At 38.0% G+C, this 27,571-nt stretch overlaps 1 protein-coding gene across 2 annotated transcripts in view; it reads right to left on the reverse strand.

The window, feature by feature from the left end:
- Window positions 1-629: 629 nt before the first annotated feature.
- Window positions 630-27,571, reverse strand: part of gng12b (guanine nucleotide binding protein (G protein), gamma 12b) — an 81,507-nt gene continuing 54,565 nt past the window's right edge. For both annotated transcript variants that reach the window (XM_067459543.1, XM_067459542.1), the window contains exons 2-3: window positions 3,011-3,125; window positions 630-1,830 (exon numbers count right to left, since the gene is read on the reverse strand). In XM_067459543.1, the coding sequence (XP_067315644.1) occupies window positions 1,705-1,830; window positions 3,011-3,103 (219 nt within the window). In that variant the 5' untranslated portion in view covers window positions 3,104-3,125 and the 3' untranslated portion in view covers window positions 630-1,704. The remainder of the gene's footprint in view (window positions 1,831-3,010; window positions 3,126-27,571) is intronic.

A 27,571-nucleotide genomic window follows, 5' to 3' on the forward strand; every position in this document is an offset into this window, starting at 1 on the left:
GCACGTTTGAGCTTCAGCAAGAACCAATGAGGTTCATTCTTGTATTACGCAGAACATTTGAGCTTCAGCAAGAACCAATGAGGTTCATTCTTGTGTTACGCAGAACATTTGAGCTTCAGCAAGAACCAATGAGGTTCATTCTTGTGTTACGCAGAACATTTGAGCTTCAGCAAGAACCAATGAGGTTCATTCTTGTGTTCGACTGAGCATCTGTTTATGTTATCAGTGTTTATATGTGAATAAAAGCCTAAACTCAATCTGTTCATCATATTAAGTGATCACGTTTCTTCAGAAATTTGGACTAAACAGCTTGGTTCACCTGGATTAGTTATACTATCTCTCCATTAACTTTTTTAAGCAACAAAGTATAGTTTCTTGGACAGTCAATGGGACATGAGGATAATTGATATTTGATAAAAAACTGTCAGGCATGAAAAAATATTTTTCAGGATTATTTTATGAATAAACAGATTTTTTTGTAACAAATGTGTTTACATTAACTATAGATCAATTTAATGCACCCTTAATAGAAGTATTTAAATAAATGCACATTTATTTATATATCAAAAATCTTACTGAGACTAAACTTTTGAACAATAGTGTATACTAATACATTTTTAACATTTAAAGTTAATTAATTAACTAATAGCTAATTAAGCTAATTTACAATAGTCCATATTTTATGAGTGAGAATTACAACAAAAAATAGTGCAGTACATTTATAAATTGACATGAAATTATTAAATGCTGTAACTATTATATGTTTATTACTATTAGTTCATGATGACTAGTACAATAATATCACTGAATTGAACCTTATTGTAAAGTAGTACCTTACTGAAAAAGGAGAGTGTCCATATTTCTATACCACAGCATTAACACATCATCCTATTATGTAATACGATTACATCGTATTACTCCAAAAATGCTTATCTGCAAGTTTTGGCAGTAGTTAAAGTTTTAAAACACAGCTCTCCTGGTTTACTGAGAGAAAAAGCAAAGGGCACGATGTTACGTGTAGTGATTTGACAGGAGCAGTTAGCTTTGTATTACTCCATTGTTCAAAGAGTGAGTTAATGAGGGAGGGCCAGAGCAGCATTGCGTCAATGTGACGCCTCCAAAGACACCTGTTTCCTCCACCAGTGAGCACAAGCACCCTTTACACATTTGTGATGCTGACATTTCACCCCTCACATCAACCCCCAACACTCCCTGTGACTGGACGCATTTAAAAGCATCAGATGGAGTCAAAAGCACAGCCGATGAGGCTCTGCTTATCAGCAGATATATATTACAGAGTGCAGTCATTAAATGATCATTTCCTGTGCTTCGTGATACTAGCGTGGCTGAGAGCCGCCCACTCTGACCTCACCCTTTATTTGCAGAAGACACAACCACATCAGTGGACTCCATCACAAAGCAAACAACTCATCTGTGCTCTGCCCGAAAGCTTAAAATTCATTCATGGGTTGGTTTTGTCTTTGCGCCACCAAATGATTTGTTTACTATGTCCTTTGTCTCTTCTTTTCATAGAAAACATGAACATTTCTAGTCAGGAGATTTGTGGATACAATCAAATAATGGCTTGGGGTTTAGTTCACTTTAAGTTGAATAGGAAATGAATGTTTGAAGATAATATTCTTTTTTATAAAAAAACTAACAATAAAAGGAACATCAAAACATATCAAGAGTTCAAGCTTCCCACTACAATATAGTGCAGGGCTTTTTATCTTTAAAAGGGTTTTCTGAAGCTGGGATACCCATAAGCAGAGGGTCATATTTGGCATGTTCGCTGCAGTAATGCATGAGGTCTGCAGAAGCTTTAGACACCTGCAAAAGAAGAAACACAATGTGAAATATGCGATTTGTATATTTGTATATATTGTATATGTAAATTAACTATTAATTAAAATTATAGTTAACTCAAACATGAAAATTCGGTCAATTATATAGGTTTTGTTTTTATGAAAAATGCAAAATGAGAATATTTAAACTATTTTTGTACATGCTATGAACATCAGTGGTGTCAAACAAATACTGAATTACATTGACTTTTAGTGTATGACATAAAAAAAAACACAATAAATCGTTTTTCTAAATACATTTTCTCCTGTTTCACAGAAGAAGTGCATACAGATTTGATTGATTTGTGTCCAACTAAATTAACTATTAATTTGTCATTAAAGGGGTATTAAACTAAATTAAATTATGTCAATTATATTAAATTTTATATATATATATATATATATATATATATATATATATATATATATATATATATATATATATATATATACATACATACAATACCAGTCATTTCAAAATAAAAGTAAAGTTATCAAAAGTATTAAAAAAGTACTGTCAATTAGTCAATTATTTCAAAATTTGTATCAAATTATTACATTTAGGGTTGAAAATTTGTATGTAACACCCGGTGTTATGGTAGTCCATATATTATATATTAGTATATACACAAATAGTACATATTATTAAACATATTATTTATATGATATATTTTTGACATGAATATTAATATATATATATATATATATATATATATATATATATATATATATATATATATATATATGATATATATATATATATATATATATATATATATATATATATATATATATATATATATATATATATATGACAGTCCTAAAAATAACACATGAAAGTACATTAATTTTATTTTGAGCAAACAAACAATAAATTATTTAGTTAAAATAAAAAATACCCTATAATTTAGCTTCTTCAGACCATCCTGTTTCTAGATTTACAGCTCTGCACACCAATTTTCTCAACTAACCTCCAAGTGCCATTTTATAATCCATAATTATTATTATTATTTTAATTTAATTACAGTTTTGTTTAGACATTCATGCAAAGGCACACTTTATCAAAATCCTTAGCATTGTGAGAAACATAAATGAAATCAAGTGTGTGTTAAATGTTACTGTGTAGTGACAGTATTTGATTTAACAATAATGAACAACTCATTTACCTTAATTCTCTCTATGTTAGCTTCTATCCGTAGCTGTTGAACAGTCCTTCTGGCCTGGGTTATATTATTCGAGCTTTGCGTCTTGGACGACATCTTTGTGTTGATCTTCACAGACCTGGATTAAAAACAACAACAACAACAAAAAACACATAAAACTATTGATATTGACTTGGACTCTTCTTTGTTTCCTACGAGCAGCCAGCAGCTTAACAGCAGCTTACCCATGATTCATGAACTACATACAGCAGAATTTGGATGCAAAACTTGCAAGACAGGATATTTGTCTGTATGTATATGCAGGCTAACCACATACAGCTCTCTGAGGAGGTACCGAGGGCCCCTTTGACCCCTGCAGTGGTGAGGGTGTGTAGCGCGTCAAACCCCCAGCGAGGGCCCTTTTTTACTGGATCTGCAGTCTCTGTATTGCTTTACGACTGCAGGAGGGAGAACCAAAGCAAGCTGTGTGCTTGGACAGAAAACAGAAGATCGCATGTAGTCTCTGCAGCTACTGACTGTTCCTGCAGAGCACTCTTTCGTCACCGGTTACTCTGCCAACTCATCAATGGACACATGTGCACAGGCACACAGAGACAGAGTCAGCAGTGCAGTCGTTCAAGCAGAAGGAGTTGTGCAATACAAATGGTAGAAAAGGAAATGGTCTGAGTGAGGCAGGTGGTCTGTCTTTGATCAGGAGATATAAAGAGGATGGTTAGCTTTCTCACTTCCTAATTTTAGTGAGAAATAAAACAAGGTTGTCACAAATCAATACAAAAATGGGTCCCACTTTAGGTGGCCTTAACTACTATGTACTTACATCAAAAAGTAAGTACAATGTACTTACTGTGTTCATATTATATTGCAAAACACCTTTGCTGATATTGAGGTGGGATACGGGTAGAGTTAGGGACAGGTGTGGTGGTGTGTGTAAGTTTAAGGGTAGGGTTAGGTGTAAGGGAAGTGCCAACTGTGTAATTACAAATGTAACTACAGAAATTAATTACAAACGTAATTACATGCAGGTTATTTTGAAAATGTAAGTACAAAGTAAAAACATGTATGTACACAATAAGTCCTCTGTATCAAATTATTAATTACAATGTTAGTACATAGTAGTTAAGGCCACCTAATATAAAGTGGGTCCCAAAAATGTTGGTAGCAGATACCGATATCAATTAAACTTCACAATAGCACAGCAAAATGATGAATTAAATAAAATAATTAATAATAATAAAAATAATAAAAAGTAATATAAATTTACATTAAATAACTATAATATAAAAACTACTGTAAAAATGTAAAAATAGGGCACAATACTGTATTGATTACTGTATATATTTTACCTGTATTTTGAATTTTGAACTTCTTTGCCTTGTGTTTTATGGTTAACAGAGGGGTTAAAATTACTGGATAACGTCCTGGTAAGTTTCTGACATTTTTTTTTACAGTGTATATAAATCGATAAATATAAATATAATTAAAAAAGCAAGGTTACACTTTATTTTAAGGTGGCATTTTCACAGTGTAATTACAGTCAAACCAAAATTGATTCAGACACCTTCAACATTTCCTCTCATTATCACAGTTTATTCGCTATATTTTATAAAATAGTAATTAAATATGACAAGAACACTTAAGCAAAACATGATCAGGTTAAAGTGTGAATAAATGTGGTCCCAAAATTTCATAAATTGTACTGATAGTCCACTCTGAAGAAGTATAATATGTCATACTATTTTGCTATCCTCACTTACATAAATGCAGTGCTTGAAGTAAAAAAAGAAGAAGTGCTTTTACATTACTCACCAAAAGGGGCAGGGGTGTGTGTGTGTGTGTGTGTGTGTGTGTGTGTGTGTGTGTGTGTGTGTGTGTGTGTGTGTGTGTGTGTGTGTGTGTGTGTGTGTGTGTGTGTTGGGATGGAGGGGGGGTAATGGGGGGATTGTTTAGTCAATAATTCAAGAAGGTCCGTATTTTAAAACCCTTTCTAACTCAGCCTTAAAACATATAGTTCTTGTTATTGTTCATCTATAGCATTTGTTACAATTAGGGTTTATTAACAAAGCAAGACCATAGACAGCTTCTCATTACCATGCAGGCCAATGTTATAGCTATAGTTATACATACAGCAAACTATATCTACAATATGACACATGTAATATACATCTTTAGTTAACTAAATATCTATTATAAATTCTACAAGCGCAAATACAATAGAACATGATCAATTCTACTAAATGTGGTCATCATGAGTTTAAAAAGCTTGCGGGATGATGTATTACCCTCTTTTCATCAGTCACTTTAGTGGCTGTTTTAGATCATGTTTGACTTTCTCCGTAGCGTTTTACAACATTCTGAATAGAACTCAAATGTGTCGCAGATTTTATCATCAGCGTCGCATAGGAACGGCTCGTGCAAATCGCAACACTTTTGGAGCGCGCTGGTGAATGCACCTACAGTGATTTGCGAGCGTTTTAAACAATTGGGCTTCAGTCACAGTCATATTGCACAGACAATTTATCCGTTATAAAAGTGAGGAGTAGCAGTACGCAAGAAAAAGTGCAAGTATGCTTAAGAGTAAAATGTAGATGTACCGCCTCACTTCGAGCACTGCATAAATGAACTATAGTGTCTCCTCCCTTGTAAAAAATTATATCTGGTGTCTGATTTTTTTTTAAACTGTCTATAATTTTAATGGTTAGTTGTATGTAATTATGCATAATTTACTGTTATTACTACAGTAAGAACATGCAACATATGTTTGTTTTTTAAATGCCTTGTCAAACTTGGCGTCATCAAAATACGCCTTTCTTTTGAATAGGCGTCATCTAGCGGACAGAAAAGTTATAGTTTAGCTTTAAGTAAACTTCATTGTAAATGTGAAAACAGTCATTATATAAAGATCAAATAAAAAGAGCAGTGTATTGTTTTCTCTTTTTGTCGTCAATATCATTGCTTCATTAACATGAATAAAATAACAGACAGCAGCAGGTCTTTTAGCTTCCATTGTAAACTGCGCCACTGATAAATACGGAAGTGGTTTTGTTTTCGATGTTCTTGTCTGGTGTAGACACAGTGTAAGTGTCAGTTCTGACAACAGGGAAAATGTTTTTTAGAGTGGCTTCCATATTGCTACATGGTCGACCGCATAATCTCTAGCATAACAAACCCCTTATACCCTACTTCCTGAGTAGCCCAGACACAGTTTTATCAAGAATTCAGAGGAAGAGTGTACGGCTGTCTCCCGTTCCACCGGCACAAGGCTGGTATCTCTACACGGAGGTCTGTGTTGGGAGGTGACCTTATCTGCTCGCACAGCAGACATACTTAGAAGGGGTTAAGAGGTTTGGATAACAACTAGTTGTTAATGTAGTGACATAATTAGTGTGAGACGGAGGCCGTAGTTGCTCCCACAAGCCCTGAGGTCAAGGGGTCATCTATACATTACGGTTCAGAGAACACACTATTTAGCCGCAGCTAAACAAGCATAGACAAAACATGACGCCTATGACGACGGCAGTTAATTAATGATTACATTTTCCGGACAATAAAGCATTCTAGGTTGATAATTTTATTTGCATCAAAATTTGCTCAAATCAAACTACTGTTGGGATGTCTTTTTCTAAAGGCGCAAAATTACACAATTAGATTTTTTTTTTTACATTTACATGCATAGTTGCGATTGAGCCACGTTTACATGTTGTGTATGTTTCATGTTTCTGCAACACGTTCTTACTCCCAACTCATCACATATTGATGCTTGGTCAGTACCCTTCACTTTTTAACGTACTCTATTAATTTACATGAGAAATCTTTGGAATCATGGTCATACACAGATGCATTGGGCATTGGAATTTTATCGTCAACATGAAATTATATATTGGGTTATAATTTTGCCATCATGTCCATGGGTGTCACTAGGCCCTTTTTAGGCGGACTTCTGCCCAGCCCCCCTAAAAATATGTGATTAACCTTTAAAACATATGAAACTGGCGGGAGGCTTCGGCTATGTCCCATTTTTCAGTTTGCGTGTTCTTCAATCTGCAGCAGCGTCGAGCAGAGTGTCAGTTGCAGAGGTGTGTGTGTTCATCTGAGCCTAATTGGTCTGTCACCGCTAGTCAATGTCAACATATTTGAGAAGACCAATTAAATCAGAGTAGGCAGGCTTTATGTTCACGCAGAAGCTGCTGAGGCTGAGCGCGAATTTTAGCAGCGCGACTCGGCCCCAAGTGCGAGATATGTAAGTGGCTAAACTAAGCATTTTTGATATTTGCATATCTGCTGCTTCTTTCTGTCACAAATGTTAAACAAATGACAAAAAAAAAATCAGGCAAATGCATAACATTTTGTCAAATTTCGCCATTTTGAAATGAAAATAGGCCTATTTATTAGTAATGAACATGTGCATATTGTGAATTAATTCAATACATTTACCTACGTTTATCTAACTTTATCTAACAGTAAATTAACGCCCACTGCCCACTGACATGGGTTTCAAGCTATTGTTATCAAATTTTTTGGCCTTCAAAATATGCATATATGAAGACTTCAGATGCAAAAGCCTCTAAATCTTTCTGACATCTTTCTTTAAAATTAGCATTTTTTGTCAGGCTTCTATATATTATATAAAATAATTGCTTCATAAAATTATTGTAGAACCACTGTGAGATGGACTTTGTAATGACGTCTTTAGTGCCTTTTTTTTGGTCGTGAGAGACTTAGGGGATCTAAGTAATTCAACTAAATATCCAAATAAAATTAATTTATTAGGTCTTAATTAATTGCATAAACTATAATACTGATCTGCCAACATTGTCGCTATATGATAAATTAAAGTAAGCTGATAACATCACCGTTTTCTCCAGAACGACTGTATAGCCGTATCAAATTTTGTTGCAGTATTGCCCTGTTTAACACTGTGAAGCTGCTTTGAAGCAATCGTCATTGTAAAAGTGCTATATAAATAAAGTTGACTTGACTTGGTGTCAATGGAGGCCTTTCTGAGCCATCGGATTTCAACAAAAATATCTTCATTTGTGATCCAAAGATGAACGGCGGTCTTACAGGTCTGGAACAGCATGGTGAGTGAGTAATTAATAACAGATTTTTAATTTTTTGGTGAACTAACCCTTTAATATACTGGTTTTGGTCAGTTTTTGCAATAAATACCTGTGTGACTGTACTTTTTTATATTATTTAGAAGTTAGTACAGTTTTACCCTATATTGTTTAATGTAAGAGTGGGGTTAGTTACTGTAACAAAGATCCAACTAAGAGGCGAGGTTGAGAACCCAATTGCAGTTTATTGAAAACTTAACATAAATCAAAACATAAAACAAAGACTTGACTTGACTCGACTCGACTCGACACGACAACAGCGGGTTACACATACAATATTAGACAAAGACTATGGCAACATGAAGACTTAAATACACAAGGGCTAATGACAAGACAAGGGACACCTGTGAACAATGATCAACCCATAAACCAATGACAACATGACACAGGAACACATAAGGACATGGAGTCACATGAAAATGGAACACATGACGAAACCAGGAAGTGCATGACAGAACATGACATTTACATTTATGCATTTGGCAGACGCTTTTCTCCAAAGCGACTTAAATTGCATTCAAGGTACACATTTTACATTTTTGTCAAATCTTGCTTTCCCTGGGAATCGAACCCATGACCTTGGCATTGCTAGTGCCATGCGCTACTGTTTGAGCTACAGGAAAGCTGACAATGAACATGATAATGATAAACTTAAAAAACACGAAACATGAACCATAACCCAAGACACCCTGTGACAGTTACTCCAAAATATAAAATAATAAATATTTATGAAATAATGTCTACTTTTACAAATGCAAAGAATTATGCATCTTGATCTGACACATAAGGCTACATTGATGACTGTCAAGCAATGGAGTACTCGGCGCGTCAAAAAATTATGCTGAGGCGTCCTGACTAAGTGTCCATATGTGACGAGTTGGGTGTGAGAACATGTTGGTTTAACTATACGTACAACACAATTTCTAATCTAAAGACACAACACTGAATAATTAAATACATAAATATTGATAACCCTCAAACTGTAGTAAGTCAGAACTGTAATTAGTATTCAGCATGTTTTTATGTGCTATAAAAGTCTTGAGTGTGACTTCAACAATATATATATTTTTTAATGTCTGATTTAGTCCGAATGTTGCCAAATCTTACTAAAAGAGACAATTTAATTTGTCTAAGGACAGATTTTGTTCAGTTGATCTCAGTCAAGGTTGAGTAAGAATGCAGCTCTGTGAAAAGGCACAGTGTTCCTGTGAGGGAACGGTTCATTCGCTCAGAGTGGCTTCTTAGGGACAACGAGTCAATTTTCTGCAGACGCAGCACAGCGAGGAGAACTGTGACGCAGACAGACACGGCTCAAGTGCTGTGCCAATCAAACTCTATTCACTGCTCTCACACTGATGACCTCTGACCTTTCAAGTCGAATTTTGTTCTCATCCACTCACACCAGCCAAGCAGAGGCTCACGTGTGGAGACAGAATCAAGATTACAATATGATTAACTGCCAAAAGCCAGCGCCAAGCGAGCCTTCCAAGATCCCACATCCGTTTCATTAACCCACTCACTCCTCTCCCTGTACTATAAATGATTAAAGATGTGTATGAATGTATAAATAGTATAGGAAAAGGAAGCGGGGGCGTCTGTGTGCCTGGACTCAGCAGAGAAAGGGCTCGCTAATAACTGCATATCCTGACCCAAGGGATTTAGTTTATCCCTCTCACGTAAAACTTGTACTTTCTGAGCTGGGACGTCAGCATGTGACATTTCCGCCACTGTAGTACTGTCAGTGTATGCCCTATGTTGTCTACGCAACAGTGACTTTGAATCATCCAGCAGTCTAACCGCTGGCTTAAATGTGGAGTGGACCTAGGATTTGGGCCAATATAGCTGGACGCTGAGGAGAGAAGACACTCAAAGTGCATTGAGCTGTGCCGCATGGATCATCTGGACGTCTTGACTGTAATTACAGCTTTAGAGAGAGAGAGAGTCAAGAGTCAAGCACACTCCAAAAGCTTGGGCTGACGCCGCACCCTTCAGTCTTTTGTTAAATCTCTCCCCTCTGCCCTCGCTGTGACCCTGCCCCCCAAAAACCAGACCAATGTTGGGGGAAAAACACAAGATGGGCTGAACACAAAATTCAGGTCAAAATTGTTGTGCTGCAGAATTTGGCCAATATGTTGTGATTATATTTTAGTATGACTATATAATTAGAACGACTTTTGGTAACACTAGTTTAGGGTGCAATTCTCACTATTAACGCCTTTTGCCTCAATAAACTCCTAATTACTGCTTATTAATAGTTAGTAAGTTAGTTGTTAAGTTTAGGTATTGGATAGGATTAAGGGATATAGAATAATGGTCGTGCAGAATAAGGCATTAATCTGTGCTTTATACTAATAAACAATCAATACTCTAATGCATGCTAATAAGCAACTAGTTAATAGTGAGAACTGGACCCTAAACTAGTGTTACCAAAAGTCACTCTTAGCCTTACTGAAATACAATTACGACATTTTGGCCAAATTCTGCAGCCTTACAAACAAGCACAGTAAACCTGTTTTTTTTTCTTTCTTTCTTCTCTCTCTCTCTCTCTCTCTCTCTCTCTCTCTCTCTCTCTCTCTCTCTCTCTCTCTCTCTCCATCTATTTGAACAAGTGCATGAACTACTAAATTTTCACACCATACATGTGGTAGGATGAAAAGACACAATAAAGAAACAATCGTTTGACTGATATTGCATTGGATAGCTGGTGTTCATCTACGGACAGATGTGGAGGTCAGTAGGGGTTGGTTGGGAGCTTGTTTGTCTTGCAAACGTGTAGAAACAGTGTGAGAGACAGCGAGTGAGGAGAGAAAAAGAGAGGGGACTGGCTTTGAAGTGTGTGACTCAAGCTGAATCACTAACAAATAACAAGAAGGGGAAACTAAGTAAGACCACCAAAAGGCAGAGTACAGACCACCTTGGGGCATAGAGCAATACTGCTGCTGACTGAGCTGCCCACTGGGCCACCCACACCTCTGCAGACGGGCCCGCTCCTCCCTCTCACTCTGGCACTGCTGTTGCCTGCTGGATCTTTGCCAGAACCAAACGGCTCCAGCCATCGGCCCAGCCTCTTATGAAGCACTCCAGGAATAACAGTGCACTGGTACACTGAGACCACCACAGTGGCGGCATAGAGAGCGGGAAATGCCTTTCAAATCTGTTTTACAATTTGTAAATGAAATTGTTACATTTTCTGAAGATTCTGTGTTTTGCCAAAATGCTAGGGTGGTCCACATGGTTAGTAAGGTTTGGTGTGGTGGTATAATGGGTGGTTGCTAGAGCCTTGCTAGGGTTGCTAACTGGCTTATGTAAAAACTAAAATCACCTAGAACTTTCAAAAAGGGCTTGGGTCCCTCTGTTTGTTTGACTAAATTGGTCAGCCCTGAAAGTCACTTACTTAATAAATTATAGGGAAAGTTCACCCAAAAATCTTTACATATATATATATGATTTTTTTTTTTTTATATGAAATGATTTTTTTGGGGGGGGGAAGATAAATCACAGTTTTAAACAATATTATTATTCAGACACCAGATATCCTTTTTTACTACTGGATGCAGGACACTAGCCATGCCGTTTCGGGAGTAAAATGTGTGTTATTTTAGCTAAAATTTGCATTCCTGGGTCTATATATCACATAATTGAGGTCGCTTCACTTCAATCCGCGGACATGGTAAACAACCCTTGGGGAAACCGCAGACTTGGCAACTCAGTACAGTTGAGTTCTGTTGACATTTGACAACTAACGTTATGCGTCAATACGTTACTCTGATTGGTTGTAGTGCTATCCAATTGACGTCTTTCTTGGTTCGGTTGAAACGCCCCATAATTACAGCCCAATGGAGCAGTATCAGACTCATTTACTGACCAGAATTGAGTATGACCACGTCAGGCTAGCAGGAAACTATAGTTATATAAAGTAAACAAGCAAAATAAAGTAAACTCTGACATATTATACCTAAAGATTCTTCATAAAAAGGACTACCAGTAAATTTGATAAAAATTTGGGATTAAAATTATTCAGACACTTTGACCTGACCATGTTTTGCTTAAGTGTTTTTTTCTTTAATTGCTAGTGCAACCTTTTACAGACAGAATAAAATGAAGCATTGCTTGGTAACTGGTTGACCTAAACTGGTATTATCTACTTATTTGCTTAAATTTGACTCTATATTATGTACACTCACCTAAAGGATTATTAGGAACACCTGTTCAATTTCTCATTAATACAATTATCTAATCAACCAATCACATCGCAGTTGCTTCAATGCATTTAGGGGTGTGGTCCTGGCCAAGACAATCTCTTGAACTCCAAACTGAATGTCAGAATGGGAAAGAAAGGGGATTTAAGCAAGTTTGAGAGTGGCATGGTTGTTGGTGCCAGACGGACCGGTCTGATTATTTCACAATCTCCTCAGTTACTGGGATTTTCACACACAACCATTTCTAGGGTTTACAAAGAATGGTGTGAAAAGGGAAAAACATCCAGTATGCAGCAGTCCTGTGGGCGAAAATGCCTTGTTGATACTAGAGGTAAGAGGAGAATGGGCCGATGCAGCAAATCATTTGTGAAGCCACAACACGCACAACCTTGAGGCGGATGGGCTACAACAGCAGAAGACCCACCGGGTACCACTCATCTCCACTACAAATAGGAAAAAGAGGCTACAATTTGCACAAGCTCACCAAAATTGGACAGTTGAAGACTGGAAAAATGTTGCCTGTTCGGATGAGTCTCGATTTCTGTTGAGACATTCAGATGGTAGAGTCAAAATTTGGCGTAAACATAATGAGAACATGGATCCATCATGCCTTGTTACTACTGTGCAGGCTGGTGGTGGTGTAATGGTGTGGGGGATGTTTTCTAGGCACACTTTAGGCCACTTAGTGCCAATTGGGCATAGTTTAAATGCCACAGCCTACCTGAGCATTGTTTTTGACCATCCCTTTATGACCACCATGTACCCATCCTCTGATGGCTACTTCCACCAGGTTTATGTCATAAAACTTGAATCATTTCAAATTGGTTTCTTGAACATGACAATGAGTTCCCTGTACTAAAATGGCCCCCACAGTCACCAGATCTCAACCCAATAGAGCATCTTTGGGATGTGGTGGAATGGGAGCTTCGTCCCCTGGATGTGCATCCCACAAATCTCCAACAACTGCAAAATGCTATCCTATCAATATGGGCCAACATTTCTAAAGAATACTTTCAGAACCTTGTTGAATCAATGCTACGTAGAATTAAGGCAGTTCTGAAAGTGAAAGGGGGTCAAACACAGTATTAGTATGTTGTTCCTAATAATCCTTTAGGTAAGTATATATCTGCATGTAGACAGAGTAAGAGAAGGATGGATAAATTCTGTAGAAAACACTGTTACAAGCAATAGAAATAATGCCTTAGCAAGCACCACTATTACCCCACTGACTTTAAGCATGAAAAAAAATGTTAAAAATGCATTTCTAATTACTACTATGTGCTCTCTGCCGCAAGAATATTTGTTGGTATGTACACTACAGTATGCCTTTCACATTAACACTGTTCATTAACACCATTCAAATTCACATGCAGGTCTTTTTACAAGACTTGAGGAGAAATACAGCTGCATTTCAAATGCTCAGACAGGAATTTGTCGGCTGGTCGTACCTCATGAGAGCCCTTTACCACAGTGACAGCCCAAGTCTGACTGGACCACCATCGCTGGGACAGAATCCAGCAAGTATGCACATTAAGTCTTCAGTATTCTGTACACAATGTCCAAAGATGCACATGAAGTGAGCACTGTGTTCCTTAATGACTGGGTGTTGGCGTGGGTTACAAAGTTCTAAGAAGAACAAGCTATTTTTTTTTTATCCCCTGTCCCACTATGTACTTTTGGCAGGTCTATTATCTCTCCTTCACACGGCCTGATTGCTAAGCGACGGTTGTGCCTTAAATTGTTCCTTGTTCTGCTGTAACATAATAAGGCCGTTGAGTCCTGGATGCACAGTGCAAAGAAAGGACAATGAAGACTGCTATCAGAGAACTGCTGCACTCCAGCTTGTAAAGCAGGAGATAGCTTACAGCTAAACAGCAAAACATGGTAGGTCGAGGTAACCAGTTTAACAGCACCCCCATGGGAGCTAATCTCAGAGAGCCTGATGTTATCAGACAGACAGGCTGCAGCCATGAAGCATGGGGAAGAAGGGAGACAGCCTCTCTCACAGTGACGCAGGGCTTTGGGAAGAGAAAGAAGGGGGTGAGGAGTGTTGACAGAGGTGTGCGTGCATGTGTTTGTTTAAATGGAGAGCTGGGAGTCACAAAAAAGATCCCCACCCACATAAAATTGGCAAACTGCAGCAAACGCTTTAGAGCTGACTATGAAGGTAATTCTATAGATAAGAGCACATTAAGATACTTGATCATGACAGACAAAAGATGACAGATTGCTGAGTGAATGCCTTCGAGGTGTCAGGTAAAGGTGCTCAACAGAGTTTGTTTTATTTACAGTGCGAACTTAGGACATTTGGCCTGTGAGTCATAGGCTGATAGTTTCTCCCATGTCTCCAGAGTGTCTCGGACTGAGGGAATAAAGAAAAGAGGTGAAATGCAAACGCACACCTACATCCCTGACACATCCGGGACAGAAGGCTCCAACGGCTTATATACAGTATGGCAATGTCATCATATTTAATTCAGACAATATATGGCTTTTCTTTTCCTGGCTATGGCTACATTCACACTGTTGGTGTTTGGGAACCGCATTTACCCTCCTGGTACATTGCCTGCATTTGAAATTCAAGATACATTATGTTCACTACATTTGAAAGGGTATTGGCCCAGTGACAGATATGTACTATTTGCAATCATAGTAACAGTAAGTAAAGTAATATCAAAGAAGTAACACTGAAGCAATGTTGCAGTTGTGAATTAAAGTGATGATTGAGCATTAGCAATGACACCTCCAGTTAACAAACAGAATCACTGAAGATAAGAGGAAAAACAAGAACAGAAATAAGAGAAGAGGTCGGCAGAAACACAACTGACTTATAGCCGCGCAGCCTTAGGTGAAATCAACTGCAAATGTATTTTTACCAGAGGATGATCATACAATTCATAAAACAGCATTACCATATCCACTTACTTTAAACCAGTTTGGCTTTATTTCTTTCATATGGTACATGTACAAAGGTTGTTGAAGCCCTAAAGGGCACTTGGGCATTGACTTTGGTTGAATTAATTATATTTCAGCATTTGCTGAAACTGCATGCTATCTGTAACATTAGTCCAGTGGGAGGCAAGTTGAAGAACCCAAGTGCAGTCTCTTTATTAAACTCAAAATTATAAACATAAAACAAAGACTTGGTAAAACAATGGCTTAACTTGGCGTGGCAAAACATAAAACTCACCAACACAGCGGGTTACCACAATCAATATCAGACTATAGCTCTATGCGGAGGGTAACTGTTTCTTATGTGGACGTCCATAAAAATACATTTGCATGCCACCAAAATTAATTAATTCGAATGGTAATTTATTCAAGGTGGAGCAGCGAGTTTTGTGATCCTGCGCACCTTGGAACACTGCTCACGTGGTCAGTCAAATGATGGTCTGCTGTAAAATGTCATATGCTTGGAATGATAAGAATAAAATCATATTTAATTTAATAACAGAAAATTATTAATTGTTTAATTATTTAAATCTCCTGTTTAAAAATAGTATGTAAAAGATGACCATCGTTTTTAAAGCAGTCTGGTGAGAAACGATTCGCGCTGTGCAAACATGAAAGCATTGAGGGTGATAGGGGTAATATTACCTTCGAAAACAAAACTCAGCCATCTTCAGCGGTTCGGATTTAGGAACATCAAAATGACTGCTGTGCTCCTTATTACACCTAAGAACAGAACACCACAATCGCTTAGACGCCATTCTGCTCCAGCGTAATGGTGGACTGTGCTGATGATGACAGAGCTCACTCACACGTCTGAGTTGAAACACTGCTTGCAGGGATGCAAACACATGTATGGTCAAAAAAGAGAGAGGTAAGTCCTTGCGTTGTCACCCTATATCGAGTACAACAGCTATAAACTCAAATCCACATACCTTTATTTACAGATTATAATGGGAATATATGATCTTGGAGTGTTTTACATGCTGTCTGTCGTAACCGAACGCGACACGCAGTTTGAATGCTGAACGGAGATGGTGATTGTCAGCTGCAGCAGAGGGAAGATAGCCTAGAAATCTAGACGCACCCTAGCGGCAGCAAATCTAATCTGCCCGCTAGTGTCGTCTAGCAACTCTCAATACCCTTCTGAGCTGTAATCGCCAAACTCTTGCTGGGCCAATCACATCCTGTATAGAGTTGGTGGGCGGGGCCATAATGACGACGGCCGAGTTGCGTTTGCGTGCTTCTAGTAAACACAGAAACTGGCGAACGACGGTCTTTGAATCAGCTTTGACGTGACTCTGCAAGACTTGGAGTTAAGCTTTTCTCTGAGAAAAGAACAAAGAATGGCACTGAAGTCATTCTTAAAAAGGGAATGTGTTCAAGTTTTGCCGACCGGATACGGCGAATGTTTAATCTATCAACAAGCTCAGCTTCACCTTCGTTGCTCTGGTTGGTTGTAGCGCTATCCTATCGCGTGCAGAGGGAGTTTGAAAGACAACCGTTTGAGCCCTGTCAATAGTGAGTTTCCAGACCAAACATCTTGATGTGGGTCTGGCTTGTCAGGGAAGACGAGTTTCCGTCAACTTTAATTTAACAGTGGAAATAATATTAATATTACATCCTTCTCCCGCACATTCAGCTATGGAATGGCTTTAGATGACTTTGTATCAGCAAATCATAATATAAGAGTGATTGCTGCAGGATCATGTGATGATATATATTTCTGATTATTTAATTATCACGACCGGCCGAATCTGAGCAATTGTCTGCCTGTCTGAGTTTTTTCGACAGACGGAGGCGACCATCTCGTTATTCTCTATGCAGGAAAAACCCTGTATAACATTATAAACCAACAATACCTAAACTGCCGTGATCTCACCAGAACTTTGCCAGTAAAGATGGGAAGGCGCAGCGCCAAACTCTGGTCTGGGAGAAATGTGTTGCAGTGGCAGATACCACAGACATTACAAGATGTGCAGCCAGAAGAAACACGGTTCACCCGCGCTCATTGGCGCTCAGTGTTCTGATTTACTTAGCTCATATTTACTGTTTGGTGCAGGGAATTCAGAATTACTGTTGGTGAAAGAACCCCCCCCCCCCCCCCAATACCCCCTTAAAAAACTCTTTGGATCTACACGATTCACAGAAGTCACCCAAACTGACATGAAAAAAGTGTGAGGCGCCGAAAAGCGTGCTGTTTGCACCCCTGTGCTCTGTCAATCAACAGTCGTGGCAGGGGGGTTCGACCGTGTGATGTCACGTGGTCGAACGGCTCAATTTAAGACAGGAGAAAACATATAAGGTGATTTAAAAAAAAAACACTGGATGGATTTTTATCATTATAGGATGGTTGTGTACACTGCCAACACACATTTCCATACAATCAACTTGTAAAAGTGCATGTATCATTATATAATAGATTTATTTATAATGCACTTTTCATTCCGAAGAATCTCAAAGTGCAACAAAGGGGGGAAAAAATAACAAAAAAAAAAAAAAATGAATAACAAGTAAAAATATAGAATACTACAAACAATCAACCAACACAGAAAACAGAACAGAAAGAGCTGATGGTGAACAGAAACAGAGCTGATGGTGAACAGAAAACAGCTGATGGTGGAAGTCTCTGTTAGCTCCGCAGCACACTGTGGTCCACTCCATGTTTTAAATTTCTCCCAGCGGCAGTCCTGATGACATCGCCGAGGCACGACAGCTGAAGACCAGATGATGGGTCTTCATGATGATTCAAACGATGGGGATCGCCGCAGCACCATGCACGAGGCAGAACATTTTTCCGGGCACTTCTGTGGACACACCGGGGTCGGCGCAGAAGTCCAAGCCGCTCCACGGCCGCAATGCAGGACGGAACAGCGGCGCAGCCGAGAAGCGGAACATCCCAACATCATGCCGGACGCCGATTACGATGGCCCAGATGACGCTAGCCCGGTGCAAACTTCAGCCACCATGCAGCTTAAGCCCAAGGGAGACCACCAGTGAGCAGTCGCGGCGAGAAACATCAAATGTCCTCCAAACCAGAACCAACCGCAGCAATTCAAACGTAAACATTAGAGAAGCTGTGGAAAACGGCGAAACGACGAACAACGTCCTCTCAGTGGCTGCCAGCAATCAGCAACAGCCCCAATTGTAGCTCTGACTGTTAGACTAGTCACAAACATAAGAAAATAAAATAAAATCTAAATCTAATAGTACATTAACATGATTTGTGGGTGGAGAAGCGGCGAACAGACAACGCCAGCGTCCTCTCCCCCACGTTGCCTCTAACGTATGGCATATATATAATGATGTATAATTATATGACCCCTTTAAAAAACTGTGGAAATGAGCGGAAATAAGTTAATAAAATGTATTTAACATTAATCACTGCCGTAATAAGCTCATTTCAAAAGTTTACGTGCTTTTCTTCTCTTTCTCTTTTGAGCGGTGATGAAATATTTTTCTAAATACTTTCCAGCAGTTCAGTAATAAAAGTGCAGGCAAGATCTTTAAAAAGCATCCAAATTACAGCGAAGCGCAACGATACGGTGCTCTGCAGGGCTCAAAAAGGTCATGAACAGGTGCATTTCGAGCAATCTCTTCTTGAAAACTCAGCAATGCGGATTCGGACGGCAATTCAATTACCACACAACCTTGGTGTTTGTCAAAAAACAGTAGATACATGACAAAACAGAAAGCATGACTGTGAACAAAGCAAACTTTGAAACATGACCGTGAACATGGCAACATGGCAAACTCAAAAACATGAACATGAAATAACTAAAACAAACTGTGACACTATCATTGTCGACAATATTTAATGCTCCTGACTGCAATGGCATATTATAAAGCCCTTAAAGGGACATGGTGATGAAAAAAATTGTGGGATGGGAGGAAAAAATATTTGTCAAGGCTTTTGTGCACATCTTTTGAAACAGGGGGCAATTCCTTTGCTTTGAAACGTTTTACCAAGCTACCAATACTTGACCCCAAATATACTTGCATTACATAAAGCTGGCCTACTCACACTCAACCCCACAAGACAATGCTGGTAAACCAGCTTCACCAGCTCCTGTTTGCTTGAGAACAGCATGAATATGCTGGTCGACCAGCTAGACCATCCATGAATCCATGCTGGTTTATGCAGGATCACGCTTCATCAACCAATATCCTATTACTTGTTTATTCTAAGGCGTTTACACAAGTAGTTCTTATGTTCAGTAAAATCACTTGTTTGGAGAATTTTTGGGACTTAGTTTATTATGTTTTGAAATAAATGGCTAGCCTACCTAATGAACTGCATGGCTTGAAGACATTGATACACTTAGAATACATAACTATGGTCCACTCGCTTCATTTTTCGTCATGTCTGCTGCACGTGTGCCGCATGCACCTCAAAACTCTAATGATGATCCTGCTTAGTTAATACTGGTGTCCACAAAACTGATGGGAGTATCTTGAGTGGAATTACCTGCCACACACTATGAAAGTGCAGTGCAAAGTGGCTTATTCACACTGTATGATGTGACCAAGCCTGCCACACTCGTGTTGAAAACTGAAGCCAAAGCGTCTCATTCGTACCGCAGGTGGTTGGTCCCAGTATAGCTAATAACCCCACTCCTCAATGTATTCAAATGGACGCGAGACAAACTAAACAATCAAATTAGACTTCAAATGTTTTTTTTCCTTCTAAATAATAATAATAATTCATTACATTTATACAGCGCTTTTCTAGGCACTGAAAGCACTTTACATAGAAGGGGGAATCTCCTCAACCACCACCAATGTGCAGCATCCACCTGGATGATGTGACAGCAGCCGTATTGCACCATAACGCCCACCACACACACCAGCTGATTGGCGGAGAGGAGACAGAGTGATGAAGCCAACCAGAATATGGGGATTATTAGGAGGCCATGATGGACAGGGTCCAGTGGGCAAATTTGGCCAAGATGCCGGGGTTACACCCCTACTCTTTATCGAAAGGCATCCTGGGATTTTTAACAACCACAGAGAGTCAGGACCTCGGTTTAACATCTCACCTGAAGGACGAATGAAGATGGCTTCTGTCATTTTAGGCAGTTTTATCACAGTTATTAAATTTCAAGTGTCTTTAAATAAGTTTGGTTATTTAACCTAACCCTAACCCTAGTTATTTGATGAAATAAAAACTCTGGGTGAAGTTGTCACTGAGGCACCAACAGAATTTTTTTTTCTGGATTTTTTTGTAGGGGACTGGAGCTTTAGCTTTAATTTATACATTTCCATATCTGTTTATTTCACACCAACATAATGAATTGTTCTGCATCTGAGTGATTGTGGGTGGGCTTTTGATATCGCAGCTCTACTTCCTGGATTGGATTGACTGCCACATTTACTAACAGAGGTGTGACACTCAAATTGTCCTGTTCATACAACAACAACTAACTTGAATACTGCACCTGAATGCTGCTTGAACATGCCACTAATTAGAGTAACTGTGATTAAAATAATTAGCAAAAATCACATGATCTGCTCTTTTATGGTCCACAGGCAACCATGGTCCTTCAAACAATCAGGCTCATATGTGAAGGAGAGAAGTGCTGAACATTTGTTGCATAAGAATATGTGTGGTCTCAAAAAATACCTTTGACTCGTCCATTATTTTCTTTAAAAAAAATTAAGGTTACAATGAGGCATTTACAATGAAAATAAATTGGGCCAATTTTTGAAAGAAAGCAGAAATGTGAAGAATATAATTTTCCCAAAGTACATAAATTCTTCTGCAAAAATATGCTATCATTTGACCTTAAATACTGTTTTAATAAATCTTTCTCATTTTTAGGGTTATGTTTTTGTGTTGTATTTTTAAAGAAGTTGTACGGAAGCTTATTGCATTCACTTGAGAAAAAAAAATCTACTCTGTTTTTCTGAATTAATGACTTAATTATCTCAGAATTATGAGATAATTTTTCATGAATAAATTTTTTTTGTTCTGTTTTTCTGAATTAATGACTTAATTATCTCAGAATTATGAGATAATTTTTCATGAATAATTTTTTTGCTCTGTTTTTCTGAATTAATGACTTAATTTTTTCTTGAAAAAAAAATATTTTGTTCTGTTTTTCTGAATTAATGACTTAATTATCTCAGAATTATGAGATAATTTTTCATGAATACATTTTTTGCTCTGTTTTTCTGAATTAATGACTTAATTCTTTCTTGAAAAAAAAAAAAAAAATTTGTTCTGTTTTTCTGAATTAATGAGATCCCTCAAAATCCAGCCAAGAGCTCTATTTTAGCTGGATTGCATGGAAGTAAACATGTCCCGCCTTTCAAATTTGTGCAGACAGCCGATCTCATGAAAATTCGTATAAATAGTAGTATAAATAAGTGTGCAATCTTGTGGAATGTATACGTTAAAATGAGTTTTGGTGTGCATATGGTACACAGTTTTTCACGTGCTTATGATACGCACTTTATGGCATATTATACGTACGAACCCCCCATCCCACCATCCCCAACCTACTCAAGAGCATGTCATATGCATGCACGCGAAAGACTGTGTAGCACGTGCATTATCTCAGTAAACATTCCACACAATATACATTCCAGACGATATACATTAGACACGATTTCACACTCGTACTATTGATACGCATTACTATGTGATCGTGTTAAGATGATGCATCTGAAATGCATTCAGGCTGGCTACGTGGTGACACAAGAGACAATCAGGCAATTGTTGAAAATACTGGATCCCCATGGAGTGCAATAGCAATGTCAAGCAGATCAGAATGTTAATTTCTGCTGTCATGAGCTGTCTGCACAAAGTTGATGCACTAAAAACAATACAATTTTTATTACTTAAAGACAATGTCTCAAACCCAAAGTAAAATAAATCCGGATTAATTTTGAAAGGCGGGACATGTTTACTTCCATGCAATCCAGCTAAAATAGAGCTCTTGGCTGGATTTTGAGGGATCTCATTAATTCAGAAAAACAGAGCAAAACATTTTTTATTTATGAAAAATTATCTCATAATTCTGAGATAATTAAGTCATTAATTCAGAAAAACAGAACAAAAAAATTTATTCATGAAAAATTATCTCATAATTCTGAGATAATTAAGTCATTAATTCAGAAAAACAGAGCAAAAAAAATGTATTCATGAAAAATTATCTCATAATTCTGAGATAATTAAGTCATTAATTCAGAAAAACAGAGTAGATTTTTTTTTCTCAAGTGAATGCAATAAGCTTCCGTAAAGTTGTAACACTGGACGTATCACAAAAAGTTAATATGTTCAGACTAAAATCATGTTAATATGCATATTACTCTTGTCTTGATACTATTGAAACACTATTTTAATAAGACCCTGTAACCTAGATTTTTGCTTTTGTTAAAAAAAAAAAGTGTAAATCAATTTTGATTTTAAATATATTGTCAAAAATTTTGAGTTTAACTTGTACTGAACCTGGAATGTTTCTTTAATAACTGAACTGCGTGTGAACAGAACTGGCACTATCATTCTCAGGATCCAAAGTGAGCAGGCTAGGCAGTGCTGGAGCGGGTAAAAATGCAGCGCTACAATGCGTTTGTTGACTCTCTGTCACCAAACACATACAGTAGACATCAGATCTCTCCCTCTTCACACATTCCTTGAGCTGGTCCGCACACAACTTGAGGTGAGAGACTTCAGAGACACCCGGCTTCACTTTTAAGTGTATGAGCACTTAAATCTCGCCACATCTGCACAACAGAACGAAGGCCAAAAGACAGAATCGCCATCAACTGAGCGGCAAGGAAGGATGTTTGCATTTGGGATGGCCGGCCCATTCTGAGGTAAGGCGGGACAGGAAATGGGGCAGCACAGTAGGGAGAGTTCAGTCAGGAACAACCAGATGCAACATCAATGAATGAACCCACCATCTGCTTCTATTAATACACCAGCATGGCATGAAGAGGGATGGGTGGGGGAGAGAACGCAGACCTGCTCCAGAAGTCTTTTTGCTTTTAAAAATGGGTTGAGGGAGTTCGTTCACTATGAAATGGCCTCAAATAGCCTTTTGTAGATTTTGTTCCTCTTAAGGCCTGTTCACACCAATTGGGATAACTCTAAGGACAACGATAAAGACTTCTAAAAAAAAAGTAAATATAAAAGAATAGTGCCCATTCCACAACTATAACAATAACGGCACAGATAAATTATATGGTTGGAATCACTTTCAGAACTATTTTAAATGAACGATAAAAACAATGACAGCCAATCAGAATCCATCATGCTTTAAAGAGCTTGAGAATATAAAGGGGCGGATGACAAAACACTGGTGTGGATGCTAATATATTTATTGTTACTGCTATCGTTCTTGGTGTGAACGGGCCTTTAAGTCCACTTGTGCTGTTAGTAAGTTTGCACCAAAAGCAGACGTTCCACCCATCATCCAAGTCAGCATGAAATGAAAATTCTTCATATTTATTTTTCTAAATGCATGAACGATTAATCCATGCATACGTTTAATTACTTTTAAAACAAAAAAGCTGCACACCTTCGGGAAACTCTGTTCAAACATGCAAGTGTAAAAAATGTGACACAGGTGCATGGCTTCCAAACTTAAAACTGTACTTCTGAACAATAATAAAGTAAAAGACAAAATCAACATCAACAGATCATTTCCATAATAAACAAAACAATCTACCAAGAGCAGAGCAAATTAGCGTCCGGTTTAAGACATCCTTTCTTTGGAAGGTAAATAATGGCGCAAATACCAGCAAATTGACTACCTTAAACCTTTGTAAATCACCTTGCATGATTAATTTAAATACTCTCCTCCCTATACATATTGCATCTGAAAGAGAAACTCCTACAAATGCATATGCAATAAGATAAAAATAACTGTCCACGTCTTTTCAGCGCAAATTTTTCGAAGTGTTTTTTGTTTTGTTTTTTACACCAAAAGAGGGTTTATGCTGGCGCAAGCTGTTTGTAAATCTGGCTCATGGTGTCCTATGCAAAATCGACATGACTAAGTGTGACAGAGGCCAGCTAGACGTTGCTGTGTGAGTAAAACATCACTCATCACTCTACACTCCTTACTCTACACTGTAAAAAAAAAGCAGGTCTCCAATTGAAATTTTTCAAGTGACTGATCACATCTAAATTTTTCAGTTGGCCGAATTAAATTTCTGTGATTTAAATTGCATCAATTCACAGAATTTCAATTCAAGTCACTCGAAAATTTTCAATTGGAGACATTTTTTTTTTTACTGCGTAGCAACCGACACTAGAAATTGCAGCCTTTAGCCTCCTTGTTAGTGTCCATCTGTATTAATACAAACCTGTATTCATTTCTTTCTTGTGGTGAAAGAACAACCCAAAAGAAGATATTCTGAAGAATATGGGTAACCATACAGTTGAAGGTAACCAAACAGTAGACTTCCATAGTAAAAAAAAAAAAAAAAAAAAACTACTATGGAAGTCAATGGGGACTAGAAACTATTTGGTGTACAACATTTATTATTTAGCACAAGAAAGAAATTAATACAGGTTTGGAAATTGTGGGTGAGTAAATGATGACGTAGGGTGAACTATTAATTTAATATTCAAGAATATATATGATCTGACTGTACATATGGTGTTGTATGAGAACTAAACTGAGCTGGATGAATTATTATGATTATTATTTTTTTGCAGAACTGCTTTATAGATAAAATGAACTAATTTAATAATTGATCTTTACAATGGAACTGAATCAACACTGAACATTCCTCTTATCTCCGTAAAGCTGATTTGAAACAATCTGTATTGTATAAAGTGCTATATAAATAAAGGTGACTTTACTTGACTTGACATCTGATGAAGAGTTGTGAATGGCAGTGAAGCGACCTATGTAGGTCACATGACGGTGACAACACGGCAGATGTAGAATGCCCGAGTTTCATTACTAGCCCAGCTTAGAAGCTTAAAGTATCCTGAAGACATTGATTTCATTAGGCTAGGAGCCTCTGTTCTAAACACAGTAAAATGATTTGTTGTTTTACAAGTCCTGTAAAATATTTATCCCACAACTTCATTGAAGCTCATCTCCACATGAATCATTTTGGTATGTACCACAAAGGGAACAAGAAAACACATCGAGGGACATGCAAAATGATCTTCACGGTATCAACAGCTTTTATGCTATCTTTCACTGTGTTAAGTGCTCTGACAAAGAGATAAACACTAAGTCACTCCGTATTCTCAGAGCTGCTGGTGGCCTATCACATTTTCTGCACCCTGCTGTCATGTATTGTATAAGTGCATCTTTGAGGAGATGAAAGAGGAAGGTGAGTCATGTGGAGGTCATATTTTATGAGAGTGCGTATGCTCATCTTCTTTCAAAGCCTGTATGAGCAGATTCACGATAGTACAGCTTTTGTTTTGGTTTCTCTTAAGGTGTTTTATCGTGGAGTCTGATAGGGGCTCTGTGTGCGGCGAGAAAGTAGAAAGGCTTCCTTCTGTCTCAGTACAAACAGAATGTGCGCAGTGCAGCACTGACTCACCTTTATAAACCTGATAACACATAGCAGACATGAAGACGAGCAGTCTGTCTGGAATCTGTTTGTTCTTTAGTGATGCACAACAGACACTTTCATTTTTCAAAGTCTCAAAGTCATTTCATGGTTCATGCTATCAAAGCAAATCCTGATTTTCTGTGATCTCTGCATACAGACAATAAGGAAGTTGCGGTTGCATGTGTGCTTCTGTATTTAAAATACGAGAAGGATTGCATTAAGATTACCAGAAATGATAGCAGCAAATATAAGGATTCCAGTTCCTCAAAATCTCAGACTCACTGACCTGCTAAGAAAATGTTGCTTACGATAAACTCTCTGTGTCAGAGATCTGTCACTTCGGTCTAGTTTATTCTTGACTTTCTGACACAGCCCTGATGCTCATGTATTGTCTTGTCTTTGTGTGATTGTACGGTTTTGAACATGCTCGACTGTCCATGCGAGTCGTTTAGTGGTATTCGGAACGCAGCACTGGTTTGGTTTTGTGTTGGGATTCAGACATTCATGTTCAGTGTCTTTGTCTTCAGTTGTGAGCATACGGAATGTGCATTTGCTTTCATGTTGTCATGCTTTTTTTGTGAACAAATGAGCTTTCTAACAGTTGTGTGTTCACGTCTTGTTTTGTTTGAGCACAAGGCTTGTGATTTTGTGTTCGCTGGCCATTTGCTCGTGTTTTTGTCATGTTTGGTGTGAGAGAACACGCCTTGTCATGTATGTTTCCTTGTGCCATGTGCTCTCCAGTCTATCTTGTGAATTTGCCCCACCAGCCCTCCCTTACCAGCCTTGTTTCCTCCTTATGTATTCTCCTTGTTTGCAGTAATGTCCCACATAGTACTCATATGTTCACCTGTCTAATGATTCACGCGGTGTATTTCCCTGCAACTCTAGCCAAGTTAAAGGACAATTTAAAAGATTTTTTAAGTTTATCTTGATCGTTATACCTTTGTGAGTACAGTCTAAATAAAGAGAAGAAAAAAACGAACTGGATTGGTGCTTGCAACACGGAGCTATTTGCCTTTTTTCCGGCTACAACGGCGTTCCCACGGGACTTCAGCACAAGATACAGCTAGCCGTCTAAAACAGGTGAACTTAAACAATGGCTAAGTGGCTAAACGCATCTTATTGTCATGTAAGGGACCTGTTCTTGTTGGACAGACATTTTAATAGCATTTTGTGTCTGTTAAGAGGCACAAAGACACCCTTTATGTTTATGCTCCCATAGCTGCCGTTTTAGCTGAGTGGGGGCTCCGGGCATTAACTGTAATAACTCCGTGTTGCAAGCACCAATCCGGTTCTTTTTTTTTCTTCTATAGACTGTACTCACAAAGATATAACGATCAAGATAAACTTTAAAAATTGCCGGAGTTGTCCTTTAAGTCAAGATCCGGTTTTCCCCCTTGGGGTAGTTTTAGTTTTTGTTTGTTGCCCATAATCTGCAGTACCAAGCCCTCGCCCCATCCCTTACCACAACCCTGACACTCTGCTTGTGAGGTCTACATTTATCTCATGGAAGCAAAAGAATCTCTGAATCACAGTTACTGCAGAGAAACAACACTCAAGCATGCTGCATGTTAAGTATGTAAAAAATGCCTAGAAACCAAGACAAATTTGCATTCAGTGCAAAGCATTTACATGTAACGATTTAAGATTGGTCACATGACATGGTTTAACTTGTAAAAACACAAGCTCTGACATGTACCACCTGTACCCTGATCTAATGGAAACTATCAAAATGTCAGTGGCTCAAGTGTTAAATGTATAGTTATGCATAT

This window comes from Pseudorasbora parva, chromosome 12, assembly GCF_024679245.1.
Source record: "Pseudorasbora parva isolate DD20220531a chromosome 12, ASM2467924v1, whole genome shotgun sequence".
Taxonomy (NCBI): Eukaryota; Metazoa; Chordata; class Actinopteri; order Cypriniformes; family Gobionidae; genus Pseudorasbora; species Pseudorasbora parva.